Raw genomic sequence first — 19,176 nt, 5'->3', positions numbered from 1 at the left:
TCAAAACAAATCATGGAATTTAATATAAAACATAAAACTGTAGAACTTCTAGCAAAAGACAAAAGAAAATTTCTGGACCTAGGACCAGGGAAAGGGTTCTTAGACTTGCCATCACAAGCATGGTCCAGAAAAGGAAAACTTGATTAACCAGACTTTATCAAAACTAAAAATTTCAGCTCTGTAAAAGATCCTGTTAAGAGGAAGAAAATACAAATTACAGATTGGGAGAAATATTTGTAAACCACATGTTCAACAAAGGACTTATATCTAGAACATATAAAGCATCAAAACTCAACATTAAAAACGTAAAGAATCCAGTTGCAAAATGTGCAAAAACAATGCTAAACATTTCATCTAAGACTATGTGCAGATGGCAAATATGAAAAGATATTCAAATCACGAGCCATTTGAGAAATGCAAATTTAAATTACAGTGAGGTATTACTACACACCTATCAGAATGACCAAAAAATAGTAATAAAACCAAATGCTGGTAAGGTTGTGGAGAAACTGGGTCACCTATACATTGTTTTTTTTTTGTTTTTTTTTTTTTAAAGATGACCAGTAAGGGGATCTTAACCCTTGATTTGGTGTTGTCAGCACCACGCTCAGCCAGTGAGCCAACCGGCCATCCCTATATAGGATCCAAACCCGTGGCCTTGGTGTTATCAGCACCACACTCTCCCGAGTGAGCCACAGGCCGGCACCTCACCTATACATTGCTGATGGGAATTTAAAATGATACAGCCACTGTGCAGAATAGTTTGACAGTCCCTTTTAACGCTAAAAATGGACTTAATCACGAAATATAATTATAGAGATGGAGAACAAATTAATGGTTGTCAGGGGTTAGGGCTGGGGATGGTGAACATGTCTATAAAGTGTTATGGTAAAAATACAGTTGTGTCAATTACGGTGTGGTTACATAAGGCTACAGGTGTGATAAAATTATATAGATACACATGAACAGACACAGATGTGTTCATGTATAACTGGTGAGATCTCTGTGGATTATACAAGTGTCAGTTTCCTGGTTTTGGTAGTGTACTGTAGTTAAGCAAGATGATAAAACTGGGAGAGGCCAGGTGAAGGGTGCATGGGACCTCCCTGTACGTTTCATTTCTGTGAATATATAATATTTCAAGCTAAAAAGTTTTTTTTAAAAAATTTAAAATCAAGTTCTTGTATTTCTCAAACACCACGAAAGGAAGATATAGCCTATAGCACTACTCACTCAGTTCACCACCACCTGCTCGCCTATAACTAAGATATTCCCATACGTCTTTTCAGAATTTACCTCACATCTTTGCCTGGCACTGCCTATTTCTTATTTTCTTGCACCTTTACAACTGTCTGACCTATACCCCCAAAGCTAAAATAATTAATAAGCTAATGCCAGGACCTCCGCAAGGATGGGAGCAAACTGAGTGAGCTAAAGCCTTTTGTCAGGCTGGAAGAGGAGAAAGGCAGGGCATGTTCATACAATATTACTTTTTTGTTCTGGCACACCCATGAAGTGGTACTATGCCTAGACTTAAAAGAAGTTACGTAATTTTACTTAAGGTCCGCAGAGTTTTTATGGCATTGATAAAAACACGAATTGACAGACTTCAGAGTCGATAGTCCATGTTCTTAACTGTCATAGTATACTGCCCTTCCACCATTGTAATACACTATGATGGGTGCTAGCTACTGTGAGAGGGATATATAAAGAATGGTATGGTAGATCAGAGGAGACACACAACCCCCTAGAGAAGGCTTGGCAAGGCTTTGGCAAGGCTTTCCAGGACTGAAATGTATGATTTGGATTTTGGAAGATGAGTAGAGAGCCATTTTAAGAAGATGAGTGAGATCATGGTATAGTCCAGAAACCACAGCAGTTGTTATTTCTAGAATGTTGCATTTCTGATTGAGCAGTGGAAGAGATGGGACTGGAAATGGCTAGATCACAAATGGCTTTTTCTTGCCACTCAACAGAATTTGGATTGAAGTCTGAAGATAAGGGGAACCATTGAAGGATTTATGTGGAGTTTGATATGAAAGGGAATTTTAGAAAGTTACTCTGAGTGCATTGTAGAAAATAGACTTGAAGGATGTCAGACTAGAGTAAAATGATAACTTATGAAGCTCTTTTGGAAATCCAGGAATTAAAAGAAGAGAGCCTGAGCTAAGGCAGAAACTAAAGTGATAAATTATAGTTATTAAGAGATAGAATTGGTCATTTGGCAGTCATTTGTATATGGCCAGTAAGAGTGATGCCAAGGCAACTCCCAGCTTGCTGATTTGGGTGGCTAAGTGTCATCAATAACTGAGTTAGGAATAAGATCATGTAGTAAAAAATGATAGTCATGTTTATAAACTGAGGTAGCTTTGCTGCGTAAGAGTAGAGTTGTCCAGATATCAGTTTAATATACACAGGAGTCTATAGTTCAAGGGAAAAGGGCTTTGACATTAGTTTAGATTTAGGAATTGGCAACATAAGGTAACCCTGGGGATGAGAAGAGAATGAAACTCTAAAAAATATGGACAGTTAATGATGAGCCAAAGAGCAGAAAAGCCTGTGAAAAGTAGTTACAATTGGAAAAATCCAGAAGAGAGTGCCCTTATAAATACTGAAAATAAAAGAGAGACTTTTTAAAAAATGTGTGAATTATAGAACATTTACATAGTAGAATGTTGTGAATAGTATATAGTCACTTAAGAATAATGTTTTTAAGGAATATTAAATGAATGTGGAAAGAGACTCGGGATATAATATTAAGTGAAAAAAATCAGAATAACTGTAGGGAAATTTCAGATTTGTAAAAATAAGTATGTATGCAATCAAATTTGGAAGCCAATACCCTTAATTTTTAAGTTTCTCAGATGGTAGAATTATAAATGATTTGTATTTTCTTTATATTATAAATGTACAACAGTGAATGTATATTATTTCTTATGAGAGAAAAAATACATGTGAGTATATAAATTATGTGGATTCAGTCAAAATTAAATTCTAATGGAAATTAGTGCAAAAATTACTCAAAAGGGTCCATTTGAATTGTGAACTAGGAGGTCATTGGTGATGTTAAAAAAATTTTCGGAGTCATAGTTGGATCAGAAACTAGCTTGCAGGGGCTAGGCAGTTGGCTCAGTTGGTTAGAGTGCAGTGTTGGTAACACCGAGATCAAGGATTCAGATCCCCATGCCAGCTCACAGTCTACCCCCCGCCCCCCAAAAAGAAGAAACTAGTTTGCAGTGGGTTAAAAAATGAATGTAAAGCAGGAAAATGAGGATGACAAATGTAAAAATACACTTTCAACAAGCTGATAAAAAGGCATTAAACAGGGAAGTGGGACCAAGGATTTTTTTAAGCTGAGAGAAACTTGAAGCATGCTTGTATGCTGAAGGAAGAGAAAGTCAATAATTTTGTAATCTGATACTTTTACTGAAGGATGTTAATACTTTTTAATAAGATAATTCCATGTTAGTGATAAATTCTGTTAAAAATGAGTCAGTTTGTGATTGGTTATGATCATTTGTAGTATAGTAATGGGATGACTGAGTACAAAGAGTTTGATTAGATCTTATAATTAATATACAACACATCTGTTGAATTCAGAAGCAGTGAGCTCAAATATTTTCATGCGTGTGTATGTGTGGTGTGTAAATAGACTTATGTAGAAATGGATTTGGCCCTTTGTAGAGGAAAAATTGGATTTGAGGATTATCTAACCTCTAAAGTAGTGGTAAAACCTCTTTACTTAAATGGCTAATAAAAACACAGCTAGTGTCTGTTTTAAATAATTATGTTGGGGTTTAATTGCATCCTTCTGTTCTCACTGCATGTATTTGTTAAAGTGATATAGAAAAATGCCAGGGTTTGTTTCCAGAGTTTATTAGCTAGAAATGGTCAGTATTTGCCAAAAGAAATAAAGTGGCACCTGGATATTCCTAGGTAAAATGATGATGTAGCCTTAGTCATTCTTTAAACTTAGTACATTAAATGATAAACAGGGAATCCTGCAAAACCTGGCAGCTATGTATGGAGGCAGGTCCAGCTCTTCAAGAGGAGGGAAGTCAAGAAACAAAGAGGAAGAGGTATGCTTCCTGCATGTTTGCTACCTCCGTCACATAGCCATTTTTGAGTTTATTGCCTTTTTTCCTTGCATGGTTTAAATTCTTAACAATTAGGTGAAGATTTTGTAGGTCTATAGGGACCTGTTAATATATTTTGACTGACACGTATCATAATTTTGTCCCATAATTGTTATTCAGTTTTCTGAGTTCAATTTCTTTACTTTTGATAAAATTAAAAATTTGTAATTAATATATTTCTTTATTTTCAGAAATAAGTTGATCTAAATTAAACACTTGAAAGCTAATATTACATTTCCATTAACCAGATTTCAGAAATTTTATTTCTTATATTCAGATTAATACTTTTCCTTAAATTAAAAAAATTTTAGCAGTAAAAATGTTGACGGTTTTTCTTTTAAATTAATATGTTGGGGATTTTTTTCCTCTTTGTAGGTTTATCTGGCAAGACTGAGACAAATAAGACTACAGAATTTCAATGAGCGCCAACAGATAAAAGCCAAACTTCGTGGTGAAAAGGTAGGTTGAACATCAATTTTTTTAGAAGTAATTGATTGATATTATAATAGAATAAGATTAAAAGTGCTATGCCACTAACAAAAAAATAAAAATTGACAAGCAGTGAAAGTCAAAGACAAGAAAACTATACATGGGGATAAAGTAAATCTTATTTATATGATTTCAAATTGATAAGACCATTCGTTCTGGAGGAATTCTAAGAGGAAAATGTAATTAGTACCATGGAAGTATTAAAATACATTTTATAGCAATCTCTTTCTGTCTTTTTGTTCCATTGTTCATAAGCTTTGGTAGTAGTAGAGTGTGTAGTTGAAGCTTTGAAAGAAAGTTAACAGTGTTGAACAGTTTCCCATTGTACATTTTTAGATGTTAGTTTCTTCATATTATCTTTTGCCGAGCTCTGCACTGAATTTGACCGTTCTAAGGGATTTGCTTATCTACTTATTTTGTAGAAAGAAGCTGATAGTTCTGAGGGACCAGAAGGAAGTGAAGAGGCTAACATGAGGCGTAAAAAAATTGAATCACTTAAGGTATAGACTAGAAATGATATAGGTTTTCTTAGAGAAAATTGAAAGCTAACATAGAAAATTCTGTTCTTAAGTTTTGCATAGTTAAATCACTTTATTCTCTTTAATTTTTCTTCCCCCTTCTCCCTCACATTTTGGTTTCTAAAAAATAGTGTTTTTCTCTCTATATCATATTTATTTATTTATTTATTCATTCATTCATTCATTCATTCATTCTAAAAAGATGACCGGTAAGGGGATCTTAACCCTTGACTTGGTGTTGTCAGCACCACGCTCAGCCAGTGAGCAAACCGGCCATCCCTATATGGGATCCGAACCCGGAGCCTTGGTGTTATCAGCACCGCACTCTCCCGAGTGAGCCACGGGGCCGGTCCTCTCTATATCATATTTATAAAGAGCAATTAGATGAAATCATGGCATAGTTTAATGTATTATTAAACTATCACACAAGTAGGCATCAAAGGAAAAAGATGGTAACCTTAAAAATGAAAAATATATAGCTATCCATTTCCGTGAAAATAAGTAAAATTCATGTATTATAATTGTTTTAAATTTTTGCATTTTTATTTCTATTTAAATGTAGTCAAATTTATTCTCATTCAACAAATTTTTATTGACCACCTGCTGTATGTCAAGCCTGGTTCTAGGTACTGGGGCTATACCATGAGCTTACATTTTTATTCTGGAGCCACATACACACTTCTTTTTTGGCTAATAAGTAAATATAGAGCTGGACAAAAAATCCTATGCCTTCTTTCTGGTGTCTAATTTTGTTGATTGTTTTTATTTTCAGGCCCCAGCAAATGCACGTGCTGCTGTACTGAAAGAACAACTAGAGCGAAAGAGAAAGGAAGCATATGAAAGAGAAAAGAAAGTGTGGGAAGAACATGTAAGATTTAGCTCACGTTCTTAATCCTAGTCATATTAATGTTCTCATATCTCTTACTGAGTAGTGTGTCAGCATTCTAATTTTGTAATTCTTTTTATTTTTTTATTCTCATTATCTCTCTTGCCATTTCTCTGCCTCCCTCTCTGTCTCTCTTTCCTTCTCTGTATCTTTGGCTGTTTGATTTGAAGTGAGAACCTAATTTTATTTATTTATTTATTTATTTAATTTACTCATTACCAAGTAGGTAATCAGAGTCCCAGCATTTTTTAATGTCTACATCTTCCTTCTGCCACTAATTTATAATAATTCTTATATATGCTAGAGAATGAACCTGTAGTATACGTGTCAAGTTCTATTTTTCTCTGGGCTTTCTACTCTGCTCTGTTATTCTGTCTGTTCTGCTAGTTCCTCATTGTATTAGTAATTATGGATTTTGAATATGTTTTTATTTCTAACAGAATTCTTCCCTCATTTCCTCTTTACTCTCCTTTTTACATTTGTTTTCTTTTGTTATTCGCTCTTTTTCTTTACCAGATAAGTTTTAGGATAATTTTTGTTTCTTTTTTTTTTTTTTAATCTTGTTGGAATTTTGATTGGTGTTACCTCAAACCTCCAAATTAACTTAGGAAGAACTGACATGTGTGTAATAGTTTTTATCCAAGAACATGGATAAATACTACATTTACTCATTATTTCCTTTATTTCTTATACAATTTTGATCATTTTTTTCCCACGTATCTGTTGTAGTTCTTGTAAAGGTTTTATTTCTACATACCTTATAAATTCATTTCTGGTTTTTTGTTTTGATTTGTTTTGGCAACTGGACAGTACAAGGATTGAGCCCTGGACCTTGGAATTTCTGTTTTTAAAGGGTTGGGTTTTTTTTTAATAGATTATTGCTAATATTTGTAGAAATTTTGGGGTTTTGCTTATCTTTTACCCAATGAGTTTTCCTCTTCCACCAATTTTCAGTTATTTGCTGGGTCTTTAGCATGTGACTATATCATTGGCAAGTGTACTTTGTAATAACAATAATTCATACAGTTTATTGTTTATTGTATGCCAGGTACATTATAACCACTGTATATCTATTGCTTTGTGTAATCTTTACAACTTTACCGATATAGAAAAAGATAAAATAATTATGTGAAGTCACATTTCCAGTAAGAGCAGAACAGGGATTTGAAACAGGATCTGCCCATTGTTAACATTTTTATTCTTATACAGTTTCCTCTGCTTTCTATAAGTTGTACCTTTCATTACCATTTTGTTTCTTATGGCATTGGGCAGAACTTCTAGGACAATGTTAAATAATAGTAGGGATAATATTTTGTTCCTGTTTTTAATGGAAATGCTTTGTTAAAGCGTTATGTGTATGTATTAGTTCATTTATGTTGCTTACAAACAAATACACGGAACTGGATATATTATAAAGAAAATAAAATTTATCACCTGCAGTTTCAGAGGCTGGGAACTCCAAAATCCAGGGAACACATTTGGTGAAGGCCTTGGTGGTGGCAACAGTGACCAGGCAGAAAATGACATGAAAGTCACATGAAAGTGACATGGCAGAAAATGCAGAGCAGAGAGAGCAGAGAGCACTCTCCTTTTAAAGCCCTCAGAACCACGCCCATAACCATCATTTTTAATTCATTCACTGTGGCGTGGTCCTACAATCTAATCACCTCTTCAAAATTCTGCCTTTCAATTACCATAATAGGATTTCCTACCCTCAACAGTTACAGTGGGAATTAAGATTCTGACATATGAACTTTGAGGGACACTATTCAGTCAATCCATAGCAGTGTAGTAAAATATTAAGGAAGTATAGTTTTATGTCTAATTTTAACAGTTTTTATCAGAAAATATTTTTTGGAGTTTTACCGAATGTCTTTGTATACCTCTTAATATGATTATGTTTCTTCTGAAGCAGCCCATTGATGTAATGTATCGGGAGATTTTCTTCTTACCAGATCCCTAAAGATAAGGAATCAATTAGCTATAAGAGAGTGAGTGAAAGAGTCAGAATGCCAGAAGTCAGAAATTAGACTAAGGGTTTTTTGATAAATTCCTTTTTATTTTCTATTCAATGTAATTTTAGGTAGTAATTGCTCTGGTTTCTCCTCCCTCTGCTAGTTTTGTTTTTCTCTTTAGATTAAAAGGTCCAACTGTGGGTGTATTAGTCCATTTTGTGTTGGAATAACAGACATACCTGAAACTGGGTAATTTATAAAGAACAGAGAGGTTTATTTGGCTTACAATTCTGGGACAGCTGCATCTGGCACGGGCCTCAAGCTGCTTCTACTCATGGTGGAAAGCGGCAGACAGCTGGCGGGTACAAGCAGGTCACATGGTAAGAGAAAGCAAAAGAGAGAGAAAGAGGGAGAGGGGAGGTGCCAGGGTCTATTAAACAACCAGCTCTCGTGGGAACTAATAGAACGAGAACTCACTTTTTAATCCCCCTCCCCCAGGGAGAGCACTAATCCATTCATGAGGGATTCGCCCCCATGACCCAATCAGTTTCCAACACTGCCACATTGGGGATCAAATTTCCACATGAGTTTTGGAGGGGACAACACATCCAGACTCCATCAGTGGGTAACTCCTACATCTATTCCCCCTTTTCTTTCCTGAATTTCAGACATAGCATGAGCAAGGCTTGAGTATGAAACAATATCTATTGTAATGTATTCCATCTTCTCCAAGAGTGTCTAGTAATTATCTCCTGGCCCATTGGCCAAAATTTGACCTGGCTTTAGTCAAATTTTACTTTTACTATGCTGTTTGAATTATGTTTTTAATACAGTGTTTTATTTCCCCCTTTCCTTTTTTTCAGACATAGCATGAGTAGGGCATGAATATGATATAGTTAGTAACTGTGCTAACTTATCACTTCTTCTCTAAGAGAAAGTTATAGCAACCAAATTTGTCAGAAGTAAAAATAAGTCCTCTTCATAGTCAGAGCCAATAGATTTTTCTATTGCCCAAATCCCTTTCAAACTTAACCTGATCTAGAAAATAGTTGTGAGCCTACCTTTGGTGGCATACATATACAGTAGTTGGGAACAATCCGCTTTTGTTCTCCTGGGCTTATATCTTCAGCACAAGAAACAGGAACAACCCAACCCATGCTGATTTGCACAGTGGGCAAGGACTATGTCAGGACAAACTGGTATGAAATTTCCTGTGTGTTCTTTTTTAGTCAGCTTTTCCCAGTGTAAACCTGCTGCTATGATCCTTACGTTCAGCTACAATACCACAGTTGCCACCTCGCAGTCTTTAATAATCCATTCCAGCATTCCACATAGCTCATGAAGGTGATTGTTATAGTAAGGTATCCATTAAATATGATCAGTTTATGCTTAGTCCAGATCAGCCTTATTTTAAAAATGTGGTCCATTATGTAAAATGATATGGGGGCATCAAAGTATTTGTAGTAACAGTCTGCATGCCTTTGATTATGTGATACCCTTAAGAGACTGGGTCAAAAAGAGAGAGAGATTGAGTCAGTTACACCCTATACACTCCCACCAGTGTGCATGCACAGGCCCTATCTTGACAGCAGGCATATACAGTCAACTTTCCTTTTTGTGCTACCTGTATTCCTCCAAGGTAGTGTGAATGGCTGTGTCTTAGTTCATGCTGTGATTGGCATGTGGGACACTGTTATAGCACATTAATCAAAGGGACTTGTTTTCTTTTCTCCAGTCATGGAGAATCTACTCACTTGAGTGATTTAGAATGCTGTGCTTCTAATAGCTCAAGTTAGTATATGTTAGAGAATCCAACACATGAGTTTTGTCATTATGTTTCTTTCCTAAAATCTGCTCTTGATGGGCTGAAACGTGGCCCACAAACACATTAAATGACTTTCTGAAGAACAGTTCCCTAAACAGGCTTCCTTTTTATAGCTTGTTTTTCACTGTTTTGCTCACTCAACTATATCATAACCACTGTCCAAGAGTTACTATAAACACACAAGTACAGTCATGCAGTTCTTAACAGTGAGAATACATTCTGAGAAATGCATCCGTAGGCAATTTCATCATTGTGCTAAAGTGTGTTATGAAAGGGAATAGCAATGAATTTTCCTGTTATCTGCACTGGCCACTAGTTGCATAAGCATGGGCCCTCTAATTATGTTACTAATAAGTATCTCAGTGTCTCTCTCTCCTCATTTATTAAATGATGATTAGAAGAATACCACCCCCACAAAATTATGAAAATTACTAGTAGGGATTGTGCCTGGCACTCAGCAAGCACTCACAGAGTGTTAGCTAACTGTTATTAACTATTATTTTCCTATGAGAACGAGTGGGAATAATTTAAAAATGCAAGAATTTTAAAGTATACAACAACCCTTTCACTTGGGGTCAGACCTGATGTGTCAAATGCTTGGCTTTCTATTTTAAAGGTCTGAGCTACCTTTGGAAGGGTCACCCCGTAAATAAGCTAGGCACTCCTCAACATATTTTGCTGTAGGTTTGTTTACACCAAGAATCACCACAAACACATGACTGATGCATTGCACTATGACATTAGGATGACTACAGTGTCACTAGGCAACAGGAATTTCTCAGCTGCTTTATGATATTATGGAACCACTGTCCCACATGTAGTCTGTCTGACTGAAACATCATTATGTGGCACATCACTGTACTTGTTCATTCAGTAACCACATATATAATCTGTCTATTGGGTTGACTGTCTCATTTCTTTACATTCTTGTTCTCATTAGTACTCACTACTTCCACTGGCATCCCTGGATTGTAGTTCTACATGTACAAATGGAGTTCTTTTAACCTTTTTTTCATCTAAGTTACAGCATAGGCCCCAATCTGCATATTCACATCAATTTAGACAACATATCTGTGGAAATCTGTTCCTTAGGTCTGAAAGTGTACTTTGAACGTGATGAATTCCTTCCTTATTGCATTTAACTCCTTCATATATATTTCATTTCTCTTTCTATCTTTGTCACATTCTTCAGACCTCCCAGTCAGGCCTTTAAGGCTTCTTCCATAGTATACACACTCCCCCTGGGGACTTTAATGCTAGGAAGATCATCAGAGGCGTGGCTTTGGAATAGGAACCCTCAGTATAAGTGGAATACTGATTCTTTCTGATATTCGTGAATTCTTTGATGTTAAATAAACATACCTCGCAGAGATCTCTGGAACTACATTAATGTCCAGTTACACTTGAAACAGGTAGTATGGTTCCAAGTTTATCTCATGATCTATCTATTTAAATGAGTGAGATTGGAAGGCAAGACTAAGGATAAGAATGTTCTCCCATCCAAGTACTAACCAGGCCCGACCCTGCTTAGCTTCCGAGATCAGATGAGATCGGGCGCGTTCAGGGTGGTATGGCCGTAGACAGGATAAGAATGTTAATGTAGTTCCAGTAAGACCCCTATGAAGTCTTTGCTCTCTAAACCATGTAAAATAGTGAAAAAATTTTTTCTCTGTATTTTCTCACTTTTAATGGTAGATCTGTCTTAGATAGTTCTAGAGTACACACAAATGATAGATTTTATAACTATATTATTGGTAGATAATTCTAGCTTCTAGTATGGTACAACTTTGCATTTTTTCATGTTCCTTCAGAAATATTTTTATGGTGGCAGCATTAGGCTTTTGAGGTCTAATAGGCAAGCAACCCATTTTCAGCTGGGGGAATTATTTCATTATGTGCAGTTTGGGTAATGTTGTCAAACAAGGTGTCTCAGCGCCTTCTAGCTTTGTAATTGACAAGTGTTCCAAAGTAGACCAATTGAGTTCTTTCCTAGGACTTCAAGCTTTAGCAGAATACCACAAGATTTGAGGTTGGAGCTATTTAATCCAGCAGGAGAAACTGATAAGACCATGAGTTAGTTTCTGCTCTCGGACCATCTTACTATCCTGGGTTCTGTTCTTTTGGAGGGCTTCCCTTTGCTTTTGTGATCCCACTGATAGCTCTCTTCTTTCCTTTTTCTTTTTTTTTTTTTTTCTCTTTCCCTTGCCCTTATCATTTCTTTCCCCCCTTTTTCCCCTCCTCCACCCTCCCCCCCATTTTCCCCTTTTCCTTTCCTTTTTCCTCAGGTCAGTAAGTTTTTTTTTTTAATAAATTATATTGTGTGTATTTGAGGTTTACAACATATTATGAGATATAAATAGTGAAATGGGTACTATAGTGAAGCAAATTAACATATCTATCATCTCACATATTTTCTTTTTTCTTGACAAGAGAAGCTAAAATCTACTTATTTAACAAAAATTCCTGATACAATACAATTTTATTAACTGTAGTCCTCATGTGTGTTAGATCTCTAGACTTGTTCATCCTACATATCTGCTATTTTGTATCCTTTGACCTACATCTCCCCATTTTTTCACCTGCCCCTCCCACCCTAACCCACACACCGGTAATGACTATTTTATTCTCTTTCTCTGTATATTTATTTATTTATTTTTATTTTTATTTTTTTTAATTTATTTTTTTATTTTTTAAATTTTATTTTGTCGATATACATTGTAGCTGATTAATGCTCCCCATCACCAAAACCTCCCTCCCTTCTCCCTCCCCCCCTCCCCCCCAACAATGTCCTTTCTGTTTGTTTGTTGTATCACCTTCAAATAATTGTGGTTGTTATATCTTCTTCCTCCCCGCCCCCCGGTTTGTGTGTGTATGTGTGTATGTGTGTGTGTGAATTTATATATTAATTTTTAGCTCCCTCCAATAAGTGAGAACATGTGGTATTTCTCTTTCTGTGCCTGACTTGTTTCACTTAATATAATTCTCTCAAGGTCCATCCATGTTGTTGCAAATGGCAGTATTTCATTCGTTTTTATAGCTGAGTAGTATTCCATTGTGTAGATGTACCACATTTTCCGTATCCACTCATCTGATGATGGGCATTTGGGCTGGTTCCAACTCTTAGCTATTGTAAAGAGTGCTGCGATGAACATTGGGGAACAGGTATACCTTCGACTTGATGATTTCCATTCCTCTGGGTATATTCCCAACAGTGGGATGGCTGGGTCGTATGGTAGATCTATTTGCAATTGTTTAAGGAACCTCCATACCATTTTCCATAGAGGCTGCACCATTTTGCAGTCCCACCAACAATGTATGAGAGTTCCTTTTTCTCTGCAGCCTCGCCAGCATTTATCGTTCATAGTCTTTTGGATTTTAGCCATCCTAACTGGGGTTAGATGGTATCTCAATGTGGTTTTGATTTGCATTTCCCGGATGCTGAGTGATGTTGAGCATTTTTTCATATGTCTGTTGGCCATTTGTATATCTTCCTTAGAGAAATGCCTACTTAGCTCTTTTGCCCATTTTTTAATTGGGTTGCTTGTTTTCTTCTTGTAAAGTTGTTTGAGTTCCTTATATATTCTGGATATTAATCCTTTGTCAGATGTATATTTTGCAAATATTTTCTCCCACTCTGTTGGCTGTCTTTTAACTCTTTTAATTGTTTCTTTTGCTGTGCAGAAGCTTTTTAGTTTGATATAATCCCATTTGTTTATTTTTCCTTTGGTTGCCCGTGCTTTTGGGGTCGTATTCATGAAGTCTGTGCCCAGTCCTATTTCCTGAAGTGTTTCCCCTATGTTTTCTTTAAGAAGTTTTATTGTCTCAGGGTGTATATTTAAATCCTTAATCCATTTTGAGTTGATTTTAGTATACGGTGAGAGGTATGGATCTAGTTTCATTCTCCTGCATATCGATATCCAGTTATCCCAGCACCACTTGCTGAAGAGGCAGTCCCTTCCCCAGTGAATAGGCTTGGTGCCTTTGTCAAAGATCAGATGGCAGTAAGTGTGTGGGTTGATTTCTGGATTCTCTATTCTATTCCATTGGTCAGTGTGTCTGTTTTTATGCCAGTACCATACTGTTTTGGTTATTATAGCTTTGTAGTATAGCTTAAAGTCAGGTAGTGTTATGCCTCCAGCTTTATTTTTTTTGCTGAGCATTGCTTTGGCTATTCGTGGTCTTTTATTGTTCCATATAAATGTCTGAATAGTTTTTTCCATTTCTGAGAAAAATGTCTTTGGAATTTTGATGGGGATTGCATTGAATTTGTATATCACCTTGGGTAGTATGGACATTTTCACTATGTTGATTCTTCCAATCCAAGAGCATGGAATATCTTTCCATCTTCTTGTATCCTCTCTAATTTCTCTCAGCAGTGGTTTGTAGTTCTCATTATAGAGATTTTTCACCTCCTTGGTTAACTCAATTCCTAAGTATTTTATTTTTTTGGTTTTCTCTGTATATTTAACCTTTTTGTAAGATTCCATATTTAAGAAAGACTATGCAATATTTTTTTGTATGTATCTGGCTTATTTCAATTAGCATAATGTCCCCAGGTCCATCCATGTTTGTAGCAAATAACAGGATCTCCTTCCTTTTAAAGACTGAATAATATTATATATACCACAGTTTCTTTACCCATTTGTCCATTAACCAACACTTAGATTGTTTCCATATCATGACTATTGTGTATAATGCTGCAGTGAACATGGAAGTACAGATATCTTCATGAGGTGGTGATTTCATCTCCTGTGGGTATATAACCAGGAGGAATTGCTGAGTTATATGGTAGTTCTATTTTTTTTTTTTCTTTTTAGAAACTTCTATACTGTTTCTCATAATGGCTATACATCTACTTTTCTACCAACAGTGTGCTAGGTTTCCTTTTTACCCACATCCTTGCCAACATTTGTTATCTCTTATCTTTTTGATAATTGCCATCCTAAACAGCTGTGAAGTGATATCTCATAGTGATTTTAATTTGCATTTCCGTAATGATCGGTGATGTTGAGCAGTCTTTCATATGCCTTTGGTGAAATGTCTTTCCAGGTCCTCTGCTCATTTTTCAATTGGACTGTTTGCTTTCCTGCCATTGAGTTCTAAGTGTTCTTTATAACTTTTGGATATTTACCCCTTATAGATATGTGGTTTGCAAGTATTTTTTACCAGTCTGTGGTTTGCCCTTTCATTTTCTTGTTTTTTGTGCAGAGCTTTTTAGTTTGATGTTGTTCCATTTATTTATGTTTGCTCTTGCAGCCCGAGCTTTTGTAATGATATCCAAAAAATCATTCTGAATGCATTGCCTTACCTCCCACAATTTATATCTTTTTATAGTGTGTATTTCTTAACAACTTATTGTAGTTTATAGTCATTTTTTACCATTTTTACTTTTAACCTTTATACTAGAGTTTGTAAGATTTACACACCACCGTCACAATAATGGAGTATTCTGAATTTGATTATGTATTTACCTCTACTGGTGAGTTTTAAACTTTCACAGGTTTTTGTGATAGTAATTATTGTCCCTTTTTTTCTGGCTGAAGAACTCCCTTAAGCATTTCTCTTAAGGCAGGGCTAGTAGTGATGAATTTCCTCAGATTTTGCTAGTCTAGGAAAGACTTTATCATTCATTTCAGAAGGACAGCTTCATTGCATATAGTATTCTTGGCTTTCAGTTTCCGCACTTTGAATATATCATCTTATTCTCTCCTGTCCTGGTATATTTCTGCTGATAAAGCCACTAATAATCTAGTGAAGGTTTCCCTGTACAAATATGTCACTTGACATTTTTCTTTTGCTGCTTTTAAAATTCTTTCTTTCTCTTTGACTTTTGACATTTTCATTATAATGTGCCTTGGTGGGGACCTCTTTGGGTTGAATCTGTTTGGGGACGTTTGAACTTTATTATCTGGATGTCCATCTCTCTCCTGAGACTTGGGAAGTCTTCAGCAGTTATTTCACTAAATAAGCATTCTGTGCCTTTCTCTGTCTCTTCTCCTTCTGGAACTTCCATTATGTGAATATTTGTTTGCTTAATGGTGTCCCATAAGTCCCACAGACTTTATTCTTTTTTATTCTTTTTTTTTCCCTCTGACTGGGTTGTTTCAAAAGACCTACTCTCAAGTGTCCAGATTTTTTTCCTCTGCTTGATCTAGTCTGCTGTTGAAGCTCCCAATTGTATTTTTTATTTCATTCATTGAATTCTTCAGCTCCAAGATTTTTATTTGGTTCTTTATGATGTCCATGTTTTTGTTGAATTTCTCATTCTGATTATGAATTTGTTTTCCTGATTTCATTGAATTGTCTGTATTCTTTGTTTCTCCCTGAGTTTCCTTAATATCATTATTTTGACTTCCTTTTGAGGTAGTTTGTAAATTTCCATTTCTTTGGGGTCAGATACCAGAGAATTATTGTGTTCCTTTGGTATGTGTTTCCTTGCTTTTTTATGTTTCTATGTCCCTATGTTGATGGCTGTAAAGCTTTTGAAACTATCACCTCTTCCAAATTTATAGAGTGGCTTTCATAAGGAAAGATTTTCACCTGCATATCTGTTCTAGGCTGTCATTTGGGGAAGGTGCATTAGCTCTGGTTCCAGGAGAATAAAGTGTGATGAAAGGTCTTTTTTTTTTTTTTCCTCCAAATTATATAGTGTTGCCCTTCTCAGCCAGCATACATGCTCATGTTGTGAGTGAAACATGCAAGGAAGATAGATTCAATTTTTTTAAAGGGTGGCAATTTAAAAACTAAAATGCACTGAAAAATAGAATTAGGAAAATTCTTTTTCTTTTTCATTGTGTTAATCCTTTCTTACACATTTTATTTCTATTTCTTTTTTCTATTCTCTGACCTCCCATTCAGTTCTGTAAGGCTTCTTCCAAAAAGGACAGACTTCCCCCTTCTGGCTACCTTGAATTTTTCGTATTCATAGACTTTCTTATAAAAGCATTATAACAATACTAGCTCAGAAATATAATTCAGGTACAAATACTTAATAACCATTCTTCAAAGAGAGGGTTTTGAAAAGTTAAATATGAGTTTGATAAAATTTGGCCATGATGTATCATTAGGCTAAATAAACCTGTGTGTGAAATTACTCTATATTCAATATATGAAATCAGGCCATTTAATATTTCCTAACATATGTTAAATCCTTACTAATAAGTAAGCATATAGAGATGAAATAGTATTTGTATTGATCTGTGCCTCAAGAGTAGGTAAACTGATACTTTTGTGTGTTTATAAACCTGTCTTCTCTACTTGGTGAAATTTTGAGTTTTGTCATTTGGTGGCACTGCTGCTTAATTTTTCAGCACATAGTAAATTGACATATGAAATAGGAACAATTCTACAATGATAATTAAAAACCTCTTGTGGACATAGAAGCAATGTGGAAAAGTCTTAAATTTATGAACCTTGTGAGAAAATTGCTAGGAAAAAAAAGCTTCTGAAGCATTATTTTTAAAACCTGACTTATAAAACTTGTAGGTCAATGTTTTATTTCTGTTGCAAATTTTTATATTTAAAACTGTGGTTGAATTTTGGAAAACTGCTTAGAATGAAATATGTTTTCTAAACTTAGCTGGGTGATCAATTTTGTAATAAAATTGGGTCTTTTTTTGTTTTGAGGTTTTGTGTTTTTGTCTTATATGAAACTTTATTTTATTTTCCTAGTTTAATTTAATTTTTATGTTGTTTTCTCATATTCGTTTGATTAACTTTCTGAATTAAGGATGTTTTATTCAGTCTAATGTTCTTTTTTTTTTTTTAAAGATGACCGGTAAGGGGATCTTAACCCTTGACTTGGTGTTGTCAGCACCACACTCTCCCAAGTGAAATAATTGGCCATCCCTATATAGGGATCTGCACCTGTGGCCTTGGTGTTATCAGCACCACACTCACTCAAGTGAGCCATAGGCCGGCCCTCTAATGTTTTATCTTTTGACAATTAAAAGTACAATATTACCTTTTATCTCAAGAACTGATTAACATTGAACAGCCTTAAGGTTCTGGTTATAAATAATATATCCATGATGTTTACACAGAAGGCCCAAGTTCTGCTGTTCTGTTACATTAGTGGTGTGTGTGACCTTGGCTTATAATGATGTTGCCACATCTTGGTAATTACCCTGAGCTACCTTTAAATTTTAAATAACTAATTTAGTTTTGCTGTTAAGTGATTGTAAGAATTAGTAGAATGATTTGTTTGTCTTTGTTTGTTGGTTTAGATTTCATGTCTGAATTTTTTTGCCTGTTCATGATCTGTTTAGTTTAGTTGACCCAGGGGAGAGACCAGTATATGTTTGATGATAGAACATAAGCATTTGCTAAAGTCTGTTGAATAACATTATTATAAAGATGCCAATTAATTTGTCTTACACATTGGATCAGATACCTTGGATCATAGACTATACACTAGTCATTAGCCATGTATATGGCAGCTAGATAGCTTTTATCTATTTCTTTAAATTTTAATTTATTTTTTTCATTGTACATTTTTATGGGGTGCAGTTTGTTATTTCAATACCTGCATATATTGTATAATGATCTATAGATAGCTTTTAATAAAATATAGTGTAAATTGTTAATAGTAATTCGTGAAACATTTTCTTCTTTAAAAAGATGAATAGTATGAAGAGAATTTAATGGAGACCTTTCCTATTTTTGCATTATCACAACTTGTACTGAATTTGATTGTCTTGGTCTCATAGCCTGTTTAATTGATAGCATATTATCAATAAATAGATTTTTGTCTGTTACTTTAGGTTTCTCCTAAGATTGAGATTAGTATAGAAATGACTCTATTCAAGATACTTTACAGCTTACTTAAGGAGATTGAAAATCCATCTTTTCTTATGTGACTTTTGCCATTCTTTAACTGAGGACAAAATCTGCTAAGTATTCCCTTTGGTTTTCTTGAAATTTTCTCATAGACCATGTGTGTACAATTTCAGAAAGTTGTGCTGGTGACTTGTTTTAATGATATGAGATTACTTATGCATAGGGATAAGAAAGAATTTTTAGGAGTATGGATAAATGAATTACATATAATTAGTCAAAGCAGTGGGTATATGAATGATTTTTTTCTTTTAAGAGTTTCCGTAATATTCCTCAAATTGTTGTCTGTCCAATAACTTTAGAAATGACTTATAATCTTTATAAGCATAAATGAAAATTGCATTGTAGGTTGAAAAGTGAAGTTGGTGCTATTCTTTAATGAAATTGGTTAAACCTTTATTATCTCTCCTGTTTAATTATTCACATAATTAAATTACTTTTTGATCATTTTTTTAAATCTTAGTTTTCTTGAATTTATAAGATAAAGTATTTGACTTTTAGGTTTCTGTTTCTTGTCGACTTCCGGGTCTTA

General features: G+C 34.9%; 1 protein-coding gene across 12 annotated transcripts in view; it reads left to right on the top strand.

Annotated features, from left to right (window-relative positions):
• The window catches only part of NEK1 (NIMA related kinase 1), a 206,772-nt gene that overhangs the window by 96,668 nt on the left and 90,928 nt on the right, over nt 1-19,176 (top strand). For 9 of the 12 annotated variants that reach the window (XM_063076750.1, XM_063076747.1, XM_063076748.1 and 6 more), the window contains 4 exons: nt 3,996-4,079; nt 4,512-4,595; nt 5,048-5,125; nt 5,916-6,011. In XM_063076750.1, the coding sequence (XP_062932820.1) occupies nt 3,996-4,079; nt 4,512-4,595; nt 5,048-5,125; nt 5,916-6,011 (342 nt within the window). The remainder of the gene's footprint in view (nt 1-3,995; nt 4,080-4,511; nt 4,596-5,047; nt 5,126-5,915; nt 6,012-19,176) is intronic. The other 3 variants (XM_063076758.1, XM_063076755.1, XM_063076754.1) reach the window with 1 other exon arrangement.

The sequence above is a fragment of the Cynocephalus volans genome, chromosome 13 (assembly GCF_027409185.1).
Source record: "Cynocephalus volans isolate mCynVol1 chromosome 13, mCynVol1.pri, whole genome shotgun sequence".
In the NCBI taxonomy this organism is placed as follows: domain Eukaryota; kingdom Metazoa; phylum Chordata; class Mammalia; order Dermoptera; family Cynocephalidae; genus Cynocephalus; species Cynocephalus volans.
The sequence above is the reverse complement of the archived record's forward strand: the minus strand, read 5'-3'. Positions and strand labels throughout refer to the sequence as shown.